We start from the raw sequence: 15,858 nt of genomic DNA on the forward strand, positions 1-15,858 counted from the left end.
GAAGGTATTATTAAAACTGATCCAGTCCTATGCCATGACTTGGAGATTGTGTAATTTTTGTAAAAATCACATTATATATCGTACAATACATTTTTACAGAAAGCCTGGCATCTAGCAATAAGAGGTAGAACTACTCCAAACTATGTGTTTCCTGCTGCAGGAAAAATTCATTTTTCTTTACAGTAATTAAAAAAAAGTTTAAAAAATTGACAAAGTTGCAGGTTAGGCCCCATAATTTAAACAAAATAATCTAGGAAAATAACACTCATCTGTCAGGTACACTGAAAAGTCCATTAAAGTGTTTAAAAAAAAAAAAAGTTGCATAGGAAAGGGACATTTCAGAACACAAGCTACAACGCTGGCAATAGTTTGTCTGTGCTGGGAGTGAAGTACCTTTAAGTTTTCCTTCTCTTGACACTACAAGTATAGACTTTAAGAGCAAGTTAGTGTAGCAGCACTTTCCAGTAGTGTAGTAAAGACATTGAATTAGCCTGGAGGTCAGTTATGTTCTGCCAGACAGAAAAAAGAAAAACAAACACTGATTCATAACTAAGGTAATGTCAGTTCCCCTGACATTTCACAAAGGTATTTATAATATATCCTTAATACTTCTGCCCTCTGCTTAAAAAATGAGAGATGCGTGTGTGTCTGAGTGACAGAAGGCAAAAACGAATGTTGGTGAGTGGAAAAACTGGGTGAGAAAGTTAGAGGGAAGGTACAGTGTGTGTCAGATTTACCTATGTGGCAGGGAAGCAGAGAGCATTTTAATATTTGGCTGGTGACAAAAAAAAAAAGTTCAGTATAAGTTTAACAAACAAAAAAGTTACAAAGTAGTTTCTGTTCCCCTGCTCCTCCAGAAATAACCATGGTCTTCAGGCTCAAGTTCTATTCTAATTTGAGGCACAACTTTCACTGGAGTTTGTGGAGGGCTGAATGCAAAAAGAAAACAAGGTAAGACATATGGACTGAATTTATGTTTCTAGTGCATTTTGAAAGGGTCAAGTGATTTCTCCCCAACTCCATTACAAAATACCACTTCCGACTTACTAGTGCATGCAACTATTGACAAGTCACATGAAAATAAAGCACATTTACTGTTTTAACATGAGGGAAGCTTAACATTTTACTTCTTACTGGCCAAATAATGCTTGTTAGTCTAAGAGATGATATGTCTAGAAATGGGATGAATATTCAAGTCTCGCTGCATTCATACATAGAGTATTCAGGAATTTGTATATTAAACAGCCCAAATATTCAGTGGTGGCTGCGGTCTGTGGTATCTATTCCTCACACAATCCTACATGCCTTTATAAATCCAACTTCGGGGCTTGATCCTGCAAGAAACTAACAATTCTCCCGCACTGAATAATTACAGATATGTATATTTTATTTCATTACTCCTGAGATCCATCATGTCATGCACTCAAAATAAAAGGCTGCTGCTTTTTGTTTTAACACTGAGATCATTTGCTAATCTTCGGGAATTCTTGGACAAAATCTCTCTGGCTGTTTGAGTAGTAAATTCAATAGTCAGACTCTCCCACCAGTAGCACTGCAAGGCCACATCAGTGTTAGGCTCAGAACCATGCTACAGCAGCGATGTTTAAACAGGGTGATTGGTAAAAGAGTTTTTATCACAGTTCCCACTCCAGTGGGGACATGATTTTTTTTTTCCCCATCGTGGAAACCTGTCTATGGCCCTAGTTTGGCCAGATATATAAGCACTTACACACATGCTGTAGTTTAAGGAGTAAGTACCTGGCTGAATTGGGGCATATGAAACTCATGTTACAGACTATTACTTAAAAGGCTATCCCACAATCCTCTGCTATGCGAGGGGCCAAAGTCTGGGTTCTGCACTCATAGCACCTGTGTCAAGTGCCTGTGACCACCTCACCCCCTGAAAACCACTCCTGGAGAAACCTCACTACAGCAGGTTGCTCCATTGCTAGTGTAGGTGTTTGGGAGGGAGGAATGTTAGGCAGTACTGCTTGGGACTCAGAGCCACCACCCTCCTCCTGTTCTGGAGAACACACTCAAACATATGAAAGAGGGGCATCACCATCTCCTGAATGTCTCCTCCTAGTAGACATGCACACCCATGCAGATAGATGCAGTTAAACAACAGCAAGTATCTCAACTTTCTTATACTCTGGCCCGGCATAATTACTTACAGGTACACACAGTCTGTCTTGATACACAACTCTAAAATTTAAAGAAAGTCCTATCTATCAATGAGACGACTTTGCTTTTGTGGCAGCAATTCTTTCAGGGTAATAAATTCCTCAAGGTCCCTCTGCTAAGTTATAACAACTCAGCTTTTATTATGTGTGTCCTGATACAATTAAGTCAATGGAAAAATTCCCATTAACATCAATGGGAACTGGATTGAACCCCATACAGATTTTATTTTTTTTCCTCCACTGCAAAGCGAGCCCCCCTTTCAGCCTGGACCTATCATATACCTCATGAGAGCCACACTTCCATTGTATTTACTGAACGTACAATACACCTAATGAGATCGTGCTGCGGAAGCTCCTACCTTGGCATAGTGTGTGACTGAAGGAAAGGAATTTTATCAGCACGATGTATGGCGTTCGAGGAATGTTGGTGATTTTTCTCCTGTTTAAGAAAAAACAAAGTCGTTTGTCACAGCATTCAGCCATTCAAAATATAAAGTTCCCCTCTAGCAAGTCCCCAGATATTTAACCATGAAATTTCACAGATTCCAAAAAAGCATGGAAGACATCAACAGAATCAAGCTGACACAGTCAAAAGGGAAAAAAATTCTGCCATCAGTGTGACACAAAATGCTAATTTTCAAATGTTGCTACTTAACTGCAACCTTGCCTCTGTGCATGCAAAAAGGTAGATACCCATGCACCTACCACTACATGCATATTTCATTGGCCCAGCACTGTTTGAAACTTCACCTCTAAGGTTCCTACCAACCAAATATAGCATGAAAACTCACTCCATACTTAACTGGAGGATGGTGTAATTAGGGCTGCAGAATTCAATTTAATTTTTTTCCAACTTTTATTGATTTAAATTTGTGGAAAATTATGGGAGGGTCAGAATAATTTAATGACAGCAAATGCGAAGATGAAAAAAATTAAGCTTTATAACTGTTAAGACACAAGTTGTCAACACCACCTGTCAAAATATACACAGTAAATATCCTTAAATCAAACTCTAAGTTCTCAAGCAGCATTTTTCTTACATCATCTAGCTGCAAATTTCAATCAGTGAAAATATTTTTTTTGTTGGTTTGTGTGTGTGGTGAACACTGCTGTTTACCAACATGTACTGATAAACATCTAATCTTTCCATCCTACTGGATCAATTAAATACTCGTAAACAGCTGTGAACATGCTGCAGAAGTTCTAAGTATTATTTGTATTACGCTTTCGAACAACGACTTTTGCAGGATGCCACAGTGTAGACAGATTCCAGCTACTCTCTCAAGAGCAAAAAAACCCTCCATTATAACTTTTGCCTTGCCACTAAATAAGAGTCAATTTTCTTTTTCAAAATGTAAAAATACAGCCACTCTTTTAAGTTTTAGCAATTCACGACTCAGAGTGGGAAGTGCTCTGGATAATTTGATTTGTTATGAAAATCTTAACAGACCCTGAACTAAAGTAATACAGCATTATGCTAGTGAGAGATTACATTATTTTTATGTGCACAGACGTTGCAAAGAGATCATTAGGCTGAGCGCCATGATAAGCCACCTTCCTGTAATTCTGTGCAATTCACCATATTAGGTGCTTTCTTTTATTGGAATATCTGATCAGCAGGGAGGCTGAATCAGATTTTACATCTACAGTACTGAGGCAATGTCAAAATAAAAATCATATTTGAAAAATTCTTTTGCCTATCACATTAACAACGCTTTAAATTATTCAGATGGAGTAAGTTGTGAAACTCTAATTTTTAGCATTTCAGGCCATTTGGTTAGTAAACAAGAATTGTCTAAAAGGCGACAAAGAATCCTGTAGCACCTTATAGACTAACAGACGTATTGGAGCATGAGCTTTCGTGCGTGAATATCCACTTCGTCAGACGCGTGTCTGAATTGTCTGCATCCCTTTTTGGTTCTCACAATCAATCACAACAATGCTGTTGTACTTGGATTGCTATCAATTTCTATACATATCAGGTTTCTCTGTCTTTTTAAACGTGCACACACTATTATAGGTACAATTTTGAAAACCACCTACATCCCCTTGGTTACAATCAGTGAGTCAATTTAAGATTGTAGTGCAGACAAAGCCTAAGTCACTTGCGCACTTTTTAAAATTATACCCTCTGGGTCTAAACATTGACGGGACTCCTTTAAACAACAAGGAAATTGGATATCTATGAAATTTCAAATTGCAGTACAACGCAGCCATAAGCTTTCATCAACAGAGAACATAAATAAAGCCAATGATAATTCACTATTTGACCCTTAAATGCTCATTGCCAGCACCTCAATAATTGTTTTAATACAATAATTTGTGTTTTCCCCTCCAATTCCATTATTCCCAAACGCATTTTCATCTACTGCTTGTCATTTTAAAGAGCTGACACAACCCCCCTGAGAACTCATGGCAATTAATCTGAAATTCCAGTCTTATTAAACACATTATAACACTAGAAAATGCAAATGGCTATAAACAAAAGTTTAAAATGGGGAAAAAATATAATCAATTGTGGATATTAGAATAAAAAACCCAAAAAAGAGAAGGAACAGATGTAACACAAATGCAAGTCACCTAAGAAGGCAAATATGTTAATGCTGCATGATCGCCGCCTTGTCAATTAAATGATTTAAGAAGATCAATGACAGGCCTAATTTGTTAAGCGCTGATTTTTGTGATTCTTTGGAACCTAAGGAAACAAAACAGTAATGGACAGTGGTGCTGATTCTACCCGCTGCAATCCAGAACATTAACAGCAAGGGAGGGAAACCAAGTAGACACCACACCAAGACACACACACACAAACAACAACAGCCAGAAATGGACTGGATGATTTAGAGGGTTAGAGAGAGAGAGTGCGCGCGCGCGCTAGCGAGAAACCTGTTAGTAGCTGATCAGAGGCAGTTAAGGTGGAGGCACCAAGAAGGATAACACAAAACTTGTAAAAAGGGGAGAAAAAAAAAAAAAAACCTCCCCCAAAAAACCAGAGGCCTGGAAATTTTTAAAAAAAAGAAAAAAAGCAAACTTCTAAGGGATAGGACAGATTTTTTTTTTTTTTTTTAATTCAATCTCTGTGTGTGTATATATGTGTGTGTATCTTTTTGGCAGTGCAAGACACACTCAAGCAGGCATGCAAGAGGTTAGTTCTACTCACTGTCAGAAGGTTTGCTATCACTTAGGAAAAGTTCCTGTTCCATGATGTCCATTGGAATTTTAATACTTGGGACTTTTTCTGAGTAGGGGCAGTCAGACTGTGAAAGAAACGTGCAAAAGGTCTTAGAACATTGCCACTGCTCGCTCTCTCTTAGCGTCCCCCACATATTAAATTCATCCTTCACACAGCCACTGGCGGAGAGGAGTGAGAAAGGGAAAATGGGTTCGTCCACCTCAGTCGTTTCCATGCGCTCAGCAGCCCCATCACACCATATTTCCCCTTCCCTTACTACAAAAGCAAGACAGATTAAAGACGCAGTGGAGTCTTTCACCTTCTGCCACGCCCCTTGTTCCCAATTTATAAAACTCTGCCCTGTGTCCAGCTCAAAGATGCAGAGGGGCAAGTGCCCCAAGCTGAATGGAAATACAGATGCATGCTGCATTCTCAGTGAGAAATCACATAGGGACTGAGGCACGTGAAAACCCATCAGAAGTATCCCTCTGCTGCCATTTCTTTCTGAAATGGCTCAGGGATGTTTCTTTTCCTCTGAAGTTGCTATAACTGAGATGGGCAGAGTCCCATAGCAACCTGTCAGGTGGGCTTTCTTATCCCCTCCATTCAAAAAAATGACCAGTCCCAATTAAAATTCAAATTACATTTAATTTAGTTCCCTATTTCCACACTCCATTTATGAGCTTTTATAATCCAGCAGAAGCAGGACTAAGCAGCAAGCACCGTTACACAGCACTGTGAGGTATTTTCAGTTCAGAGAGGGTTGCCAGTACTTTAGCAAGTGAGTCCCACATGTTTTCTCCCTGAAACACCATGTTCCAGGAATAGCGTACCAACAGGAAGGGCTAGACTATTCATTTGGATTGCCATTCAGGGAAACACGTATGCACATGCTTAAGTCTCACCGACTTCAGTGGAACTTAAAGAAAATGCTTAAAAGTTAAAAGCCTTGATTACCCATTTAAATAAAAAACACTTTCTCATAACCGAGGAAGGGCATGCCAGCACTTGGGAAAGCAATTAATATTAACTTGCACTTTCCTAGAAATGTTTAGACATTGTTCCTGAAAAGATACAGGTACTGCACTGATGTACCCGGCCCACTATGCCATTTGAAAGGTTGAGTAGGAAGACCTTGTACAGAGGTCTTGTGGTATCTGCACTGATTGTTGGGTATTTTACAAATGTTTCCAGTGGGAATCTGGTGCATTCCAAAGGCAAAACATTTGCTCTTCAGAAATATTTTTGTGAGCTTCAGGGATGACAGTCAGTTCTGACAAGGATGGTTTAACAGCAAACATCCAGAGAGGTAGTGAAGCCATCCCAAATTACCCAATAGCCCCCTCCAACAAATCAAAGTTTCCAGGTAAAGGAATATAATAAATGTGATGACAATGCTGACTCTAGAGGTTCTTCTTCACATATTACCATCTGCAAGAAAAGAGATCTCAAATCCCAATACGCAAAAAAAGAAAAGTATTAAAGGTTTTGCATCTTCAGTATTTGGCAGCTCTGACAAGGTTACTAAATGTGAACCCTGATAGAAACATAGTAGTCCAAAAAAAAATTTATTTATTTATTTTAAGTGTTACTAGTAATTTTTGGGAGCCCAACTTGAAACCCTTTCACGAGGTCTTATGTTCAGAACATGCTCTGCTTCTGGCACTCCTTGAAGGTGTATTATGATGGGCACCCAAAAATCACTAGACACTTTTGAAGGTGTAGGCTGGGGAACCAGGGATGGGATACCTGCATGTGCTTCTGAGCTGTTCCCGACTCTGCACCTAATTGCTAAAAATCCTTACTTAGAACTCAACAGGTCTTGCCTCGTTCATTCTCTCGAAGACCACATATATTATATATGCCCTAAAATGTCATCTTTGGACACCTGTTCACTGACACATTATACACAACCTGCTTTGTGCCATCTCTCAAGGGCAGGTTTATAGAATAAAAGAAAAAAAATATACCACCACATACTATGTGCAGGAATCCTGTTGCAATGAGTGCTGAAAAAATGTCCTAAGAAATGTTAACTAAAAGGAATGTTCTGTAAGCCAGCCTCCCATACAACCAAATACTGTAATGTCAGTAACTAGATAGCCTGAGTAGATACACAACCATCACAACCACCCTGCACTCAGACACATTGCTATAATCAGTGAAAATGTTAGAAATCAATCCAGTAATTTCCTTTAAATCAGGCACAATGTGTCTGAGCTCCAGTGATGTACATGGAATGTTGTTGGGCCTGGGGGCAATGTATGACCTTCTGGGAACATTATAAGCAGCTGTCTGACATGGGCTGGTCCAATGGATCAGCTGATTATGGAGCCTAGAAGCAGTTTTGAAACTTGTGTCCTATGGGCTGACTGGTGGGATAATGGAGTGCACTGTACAAGTACCTGCATGGAATTTCTAGATTGAATGTGCAATTTGTGCCATTTTTTCGCCTCTTCCTTCTCTTAGGAGGAGTGGCAGCATTCCTCTTCAGGGGAGCATCCTTCCTCTCCCAGCCACAGGAATCAGGTTCTTCACGGAGCAGAGGAAGAAGTAACCCCACTAACACCAGCCCAAACTCTCTGCATCATTGTACTTTAGTAGTTAAAGCCCCGTTGTCCTTTCCCATTGTCATTCAGCTGGGGGTAAAAAAAGCCAACTCCCCAAGAGAGAGTGATTTAATAGACACGTGACCTCAAATGAAGCCTTGGTAGGGAAATGCTTTAAAGGCACAAGGGCAATATTTTTGTTTAAGTGCATATGGAACAAAAAAAAACCCAACTGAAGTATTCTAAGGCACACGGATCAGCTCACAGCGCTTAAGAGCAGCATTAGCAGCTATACTTCATTATTTTAATGCACAAGACAATCAGAGATTAGAGTTCCGAGTAAATCACACTCTAGACAGCCACTTATCCTCTCTCAATTTTCAAGCCAGGATTACCAGCCACAAACAAAAGACCTCACAGAGCGTGACTAAGCAAGTCACATCTTTGTGCGCTTTTAAAAATTAAATGAATGAATTAAAGAGCCGTGGAATACTCCAAACAAGTGTATTATTTTCGCTGGTAGTGGAGCTGATTGCCCAGAGGACTTACATCCTAAAGAGCAAAACAAAAAACAAAAGTGAAAGAGTCAGGGCGTAAACAGACGAGGGGGAGAGAGAGAGCACTCAGAACACATAACATTTCAAGAGACACAGAGCAGAGTATGCTTGTGAAAACGGGACTCTTGGTTCTCGGAAATGAAAGTGCCACCAGCAGAGGTCAGGGACATCTGAAAGATGACAAGCTCAGGGCCAGGTGCCTGCAGCGGGTAAAGATCATGCTGAGCCTGAGTGGAACTAGGCAGGAAGGAGGGAGTGCACCTAGAGACACCCAGTATTAGCTACCTAAAGGTTATTACTTTACGATGGCAGGAAGCTCCTTACATCGTCATTGTCACTATCCAGACTGCCCTTCTTCTTTTTCTTCTTCTTCTCATCCTCCTTCTTCTTCTTGTCCTTTTCTGGAATGACATCGTCAAGGAAACTGAGGTCGTGCTGGGAGAAGAGGTAGTCCATGGCTTTTCTGACTGCCACAAGCGCCAGGATCTGGTGGGACAGAAATTCAGCATTCTCGTGTTTAAATGTTACCCGTCCCCTTACTCACTCAGCACATTACCTTTAGTCAGGGATACTGGCTTTAGCCTGTGTATTCAATCGGACACTGTTCTTCTCCACAAATGCCTCAGTCCTGTCTGCCAATTAACAAGTCTGAAATCTGATAGGCTACTGCAATAGCTCACGTCAGGTTGGACATCTAAACCCTGTAGCTGATTTGGACTCCAGGTTTCAATGTCTTAGATGACCACAAGTCAGTGTAAACAGGAACAATATACGGGGTTACACTATAACCTGTCACAGGTAAATTACAATTCTACCCTGAAAAACATGGCACTGAGTGGTTCCATGGTTACTGTGTCGCAGTTAAGGTGCTTGGGTTACAAGTAAACAGGATTGATTTCTCTAACTGCCAGTTCTTCAAACTTAACTTGGGAACTAAAAGTCTAACTGGGTTCTTGCCTTCTTGTGAATCATCACCAGCAACTGAAGTTCTGCAGGCCAAGCCAGGCTCCAGTTACCCCTGTGCAGCCCCACTGCCTTTCGGGGGTTTGCACACGTGTAACGAACTGGGGAACTGTAACTGGAGTCCATTCAGATCTCTGCTTATTGTGCACATCAGGAAGAGAATCCAGCTCAGTCTCTCTCAGATACCTTTGCTAAATGTTCTACTCCTGTTTTGTAAAGATATGGCTCTTAATATGCTATCAGACCAGATATATTGATTTTAAAGGTATCTACATAGGAATGTTTCCACAGTGGAACCACAGTGAATTTTCTTAACTGCATCAGCTTTGTTCCTTCTAACAGCATCAACACAAGAGTAAACGTGTCCCTTTATTTTTTTCTGTTTTTCTCTCTCTCTCTCTCCCCCTTTTTTAGATAAACCATACATTGTACAACTACAGTTGGCTTTGACTCACCTATTAACTAAGCCCAAAATAACGTAAGTTTAGCCCCAGTTTCATGATGAGCCATCCGACATGAGCCTAGCTGAAATCTGAACTGTCTTTAAGCTGGAGGCTAGACTCTACAAAGTATACGTTAATGGAGGTATTGTTTCGGTCACAATAGGTTTGGAATGAAATCCTCGCTTCCAAGCGCTCTAGTTATACCAAAGATAAAACACACAGTGGAGAAGGGCCTGAGCTGTGCTGTTTGGTTTAGCAGCTAAGCTCTTCCAAGGATCATGTGTTTGTGTAGGTGTCTCTTCAGGTTTGGGGATTTGCTCTGACCCATTATAAAAGAGAGAACCTGCTGCAAAGTGAGCATTTGAATTCCCCCGAAGTGTGGCAGTGTTGGGGTTTCTGGTCTTGGTGATACCAGGTGCACTAGGTTCTTGTCTATGAGTAAATATTATATTAGAGCCTTATACATTTACACAATGATACATTGGGTGAATAATTTGTCCTTCAACATTTACTCAACATTTTAGAGTGATTCTGATGTAATATTGAAAAATAAAATACACTTCCCCAAAGATGCAACGAGTAAATGAACCACTGTTAATTTTTATGACATGCAGTTCCAAGGAAAGACGACTTCTCATTCCTGACTTAGCCAATTAACTTTCTCAATTTCCCCATACTGAGTTACAGCAGCACACAAGCAAAGGACAGTGAGGACAGCTCTGTCCTCAAATTCCTTTGCTTTTGTCAGTTTGTGTTATTGAGAAGCAGGGAAGAAGACTTCTGTGCAGTATTTAATGTGAACTATCAAGGGAAATCAATGCACTTCTTACATGTTGACATAGCTCAGAGGGAGGATGTGGGAAATCTGACTGTGGCAGCAAAAATGGGTCAAAATTAATTGTGGTTTCCCGGAAAAAAAATTAACTTTATGGACCCATTTTCCCCAAAAAGATTTGTGAAAAAGCAGCCACAAACACAAAGAGTAGAGGGTGCAGAAAGCATTCCCATTGTAATCTTGTATCAGTGTGATGGATGGAGTGACAAAGGTTCTTCGCTAGGGGTCTACCAGCTTGGCGCTGTAATGTGTTTTGTGGGATGCTTTAAGTAAAGGGAGCCTGAAATGAAGTCGAAACTGGACACACCACCTACCATGACTGGGAATATTATAGCAGCCACAGTTGACTTGAGGATCCAGAGAAGGGCCAGACACACCACCTGCAGGAAAGTGAACAGGTGGACCCGGCGCAGCGGGACGTGACGCAGATAAATGAAGTCAGGCTGATGTTTCAGAGGCATTAGAAGCAGCTTCAGACGATCCATGAACTGAGCAGGAGAGGGAAGAAAGAAAAAAATTAAATGATACAATAGTCAGAGTAGCTGATACACAAAAAGGAGTGATAAAGCATTGTTGGCTCTTAATTTGTGAACCAATAGTGACCTGCTCTTCCTGCAAAAACAACACCCGCCTACATACCCTCAGCCCCCGTGGCTGAGTTCTTTCCCTCTTAAGTAACCTTTATTTTCTACACAATGGGAAAAAATTTTAAACCTGGGTGCCTAAAGTTAGGTTTTTACATCCGTATTTAGGCAGCTAAATAGAAGTTACTTGATTTTCAAAGATGCTAAAACCTGGTAGCTCCCATGGATTTCAATGGGATTTGTGGTTGCCCAGCACTTCTCAAAGTCAAGCCAGTTACATTAAGATGCCCAAATATGGATTTAGGTGCCTAACATTAGGCATCCGGGTTTGGAAATGTTGGACAGTGTGTAAAATGAGAGCCTAGGTGCAAGATCCTTAGCTGGTGCAAAGGGTATAGTTCTATAGGAGCGGCATTGATTGCCAGCAGCTGAGGACCTGACTGTCACAAACAAACCAGCCCGAGGAGCTGGTAAGAGAGGAAGTGCCTCTAGCCCCACTGGAAGAGACAGGTTGGAGCGAATCCCCAGCCAGGATTTCCTATCACTCAGAAGTTGTCCTTGGACAGCTGAAAAACAAACAATGCCCACCTGGGCCAGAGCACTGAGAAATTCTGCTTGGAAGAACCAGGGGTAGTGAATATTACAGTCGACTGCTTGTCCCTTGCCAGCGCACTGGCCTGATGCCTACTTCTGAAATCAGATTCATCTCAATCTAGGGGGTGAAAGGGCCATTTTTAAAAGGACTAAGTAAATTCTGATGGCATCCACAGAGCATGTAGTCTTTTCCCATTAAAACACTTCTAAGTGGAGAAAAAGTTTGCAATTAGCCAGTGATAGAAAGTAACAAAACCACTTCCAGCTTCCTAATGCCAATTAAAGCGACTGCCCTGGGAGAAAGGCTCCTTTACGTAACATTTCCTCAGTGACAAAGAAAGGGGGCTCAGCTTTGCTCAGTTATTCCCACCAGTTCATGCTGGAGAATACCACCAGCTCCATGAATCCTGTTAACTTGATTCTCTAATGCAAAGCAGCAGGCCCAGTTACAGGCCCGAGCAGGACTACGGCAAGTGAACACGCACTGTTCTCAGTATTTTTGTCAGTAAGGGGCCAGAGAGATGGTTTTAAATCACTCTCTGAGAACACACTTAAAAGGTCACGATTGCTTCTTGTGGCACTGACTGTGCTCGGAAGGCCGGAACTTGGTGCTCTCCTGTGGAAAGGTTGCTTTTATTTGGTATCATCTACAAGACAATATTTGTGTGATAATATTTGTGAAGCCTTGGTAAGAGCCTTTGGAATGAAAATGAGGGGGAGGGAAAGGGCAAATAGTTAAAACAAGAGCAATGGTTAATGATTGCCATCCTCTTGACAAGGTCCTTTAAAGAATCTACCCTTAAATATCAGAGTGGCTTTGGTTGCTATGGGAACTTACCTGCACTCCATTAAGGGAAGCGACACCCATGTATAGGAACACTCCATAGAGCACAGGCATAGGTATAAACTAGGGGAAGGAAAAGAATGGTGGAAAAACTACAGTGAATAACCTCAAACAATCATCTAGCAGGTACACAGAGAGTAACACAATTCATAGCCTGTGCTAGCCCTGAATTTCGTACACACGAGTAATGCCAAGTCAGAGAAATTAGCAAGTTTTATACTATTTTAGTGAACGGAAGAGCACTTGTTGTGTTAAAAATAAATAGCTAAAGGACAGATATAATTACCTTGGGAGACAACAGGGTTCATACAACACAGAAATCTGCCCAACAGAGAAGGGGAGAGACGCCAGCCTAACCAGGAGGCAGAGTCAGGGAGTAGGAAACCTTCCAATAAGATTAAAAGTTTTTTAAAAGTTGTAAAACAAGCCTGTGTCCCTGCACTTGTGGGTTTGAATAAAACTGGAAGCCAAAATGCTGCCTCCCAAAAGGAAAACGACTATATTGCCATCATATTGCCAGCCTCTGGAAAGACTAGAAATCTGCAAAGGAAGGTTGTTCTCATAAGAGTTCCAAACCAGAGATTAGATAATGATGTGAATAAAACCTCTTATTCTTTGCCCAATCCTTGACCCACGTTAATTCATAACTAGTCACAGGCTAACAATTGTGAGTCATCATCTCACTTGCCAAACCTCCTTCCAAACACCACCACCACTTTGCACTCACGTAAGTGGCAAGCCAGCCCATGCTACACAACAGGCCCCTTTGCAGTGGAATGGGTAATGTTTAGGCTGGATGCTGGGGATCCAGACAGGGAGTGGGTCCACCCTCTGCACAGCACATAGCCCTGCTCCATGTATTCTCCCTGAATGGCTGAGGGGGTCAATACTAGAGGAGCCCCCACCTTATAGCTATCTCACTCCCTTCAACATAGGCTATTTCAACTCCCCACACATCTGCCAAGTACCCAGCCCAGCTGCTTGGTCAGGATCTACCTTTAATTGAAAGGTCTCAAAGTGCTTTATAAATATTCATTGATTAGTACAAACCCAATATCCTTCCGAGGCAGGTGATACATAGGGATCACTTCACCCCCCATTGAACGCAATTCCCCGAGCGTGGGATGGAAGCTATTTCAAAGCACTGAACCACACTGCAGAACAGATGGCAGCGCATGGGAAATTTTTTTTTTTTTTTTAAATCTGGCACTCCAGCTGCAGACAAAAAGCCTTTATCAGCAGCAAAATAATGGTGCAGCTTGCCAAAAATGAAAGAGTCCCTCAGCTGAGCAGCATAGTTATTTATAATAAACATGACATGTTGTTAATCAAAATATCAGACGATGGTCCAAATACAAGATTTGCTTAAAATCCTTAATATAATTTCTTTGACACCAGGCAATAGAGCAGTTCCTGCATCAGTCACCCTGTGGTGAGAAAAGCAGTTAGTGTCATGACTCGCAACCACCACTGCAGGGCAGGTGTTGCACATCCAATGCCTCTCTGAACTAAGAGTACATTCCAGTTTTCTTTTGAGCGACGCATTTCTTTAACACCTTCAATGCACAACTTTTAAAGCAGGACAAAAAAACATTTTATTGTATTCCCACCATACTATTATTAACCCTTTCCTAGGTTATAAACACAGTGGCATACAAGTACTTCCTTAGCCCTTGATCCTGCAAACACTTATGCACACACTTAACTTTAAAAATAGCTGTGCTGACGTCAATGGGACTAAAGTTAAGCATGTGCCTAAAGTTAAGCCTGCATAAGTTTGTGTAGGATCAAGGCCTTAAATGAGGATGTGCTGCCCATTTCTCAACTGTGCCTCATTTCCCCACCAGCTTCTGCAAGTCTCTCTGCTGTACATTAATCCTTTGTTGTGGCTGTTTGCAGCACTTGCTTCACTGAGTGTGATTCATTTATATTCCGTATTAAAAGCTAAGTGATTTTCCTGCAGCCTGCTTGCCACAGCCTTCTGACAGTGCGCTGCGGGAAAGAAAAAAATGGGTGACTGTGTTGTTGGCATTGCTGTGGTGTCTGAGGGATAAGACATTGTCTTGTCTCCTAAAGCAAGAGGGGTCGAAAGTTTGTGGAGATCTTAAGTTTTTCTGGGCTGTTTTTCTCTCTCTTTAATAAAAGTACTTGAGTATCATCGTACTGTTGCAGGAGAAACAAACACATAACTCACTCCTCGGTGAAGTCTAGGTACAGTATCATGTTTAACCTAATCCAGTTGTGTAGGAAAAGTGCAGTGCTTTAGTTCTGGAAGATTTCATTCTGGCAATGGGAAGGGAGTGCTAGCTGACAGACTCAAAGCAAACCTGTTGCTGGCCAACTAAAGAAAAAAATGTATTTATAGGAAATTGCTTATCATTCTCTTAGCAGAAACTAAGATCTGCCATTACTGAGTGGAAGAATCAGGGAGATTAAAAAAAAAACAAACCCAAACCGCAGTAATGCAGTTATTCATTTCACTGACTGTTTTATTAAATTTGGGCTTGTCAGTATTCAGTTTACTGCTGGCATCATAAGGCGTGTAGGTTTGACAAGGCATTCCACAAGGCAGTTCTCACAAGAGCAGAATCCATTGCTGAGTTTTGTTAAAGGTTCTGGAATTTTTCCAAGTAACTCCTACTGGACCTTAATGGGAATCATACAGATCTATCCCACAGGCTTTACCCCCTACACGTCCTTCAGGCAAGTGTGTAAAATAATCAGTGAACTGAGCAATCCTTGCTTAGAAATAAAAAAGCTCATCAGGGAAAGGCCACAAAGTAACAACCAAATGCATGAAATTAAAGATAAGGGGAGCAGGGGGAAAGAGTTAAGAAGAACATGATGAAGAATTTACTATTTTGTAAAACCAGCCACTGACATCTTTTTTTTTAAAACCTTCTTCTCTTCCCCTTCAAGGTACTTGGTCCCACTGGCCCCTCCCCATATTTGGTCCTGCTGCCTCCTCTCCACCCCAGGGTCACATCTTCCTCTTTGCTCACCTGCCTCTCCATGACACTGCTCTCTGATTAATACACAACATTCTCATTTGCCTTCTCCCTTACAATACCCACCTGTTACATCATTCAATTACTATGGCCCCCTGCCACTGTTTCTATATCATAATGTATGCT

General features: G+C 41.2%; 1 protein-coding gene across 7 annotated transcripts in view; it reads right to left on the minus strand.

Annotated features, from left to right (window-relative positions):
- Nucleotides 1-371: 371 nt before the first annotated feature.
- SLC4A4 (solute carrier family 4 member 4) overlaps nt 372-15,858 on the minus strand; it is a 242,866-nt gene continuing 227,379 nt past the window's right edge. For 4 of the 7 annotated variants that reach the window (XM_032768082.2, XM_032768077.2, XM_032768080.2 and 1 more), the window contains 5 exons: nt 12,719-12,787; nt 11,017-11,190; nt 8,786-8,947; nt 2,543-2,622; nt 372-929 (listed from right to left, as the gene is read on the minus strand). In XM_032768082.2, coding sequence (XP_032623973.1) covers nt 824-929; nt 2,543-2,622; nt 8,786-8,947; nt 11,017-11,190; nt 12,719-12,787 — 591 coding nt within the window. In that variant the 3' untranslated portion in view covers nt 372-823. Of the gene's footprint in view, nt 930-2,542; nt 2,623-5,343; nt 5,441-8,785; nt 8,948-11,016; nt 11,191-12,718; nt 12,788-15,858 lie in introns of all 7 variants that reach the window. The other 3 variants (XM_032768079.2, XM_032768083.2, XM_032768084.2) reach the window with 1 other exon arrangement.

Source organism: Chelonoidis abingdonii, chromosome 5 (genome assembly GCF_003597395.2).
Source record: "Chelonoidis abingdonii isolate Lonesome George chromosome 5, CheloAbing_2.0, whole genome shotgun sequence".
NCBI lineage: Eukaryota > Metazoa > Chordata > Testudines > Testudinidae > Chelonoidis > Chelonoidis abingdonii.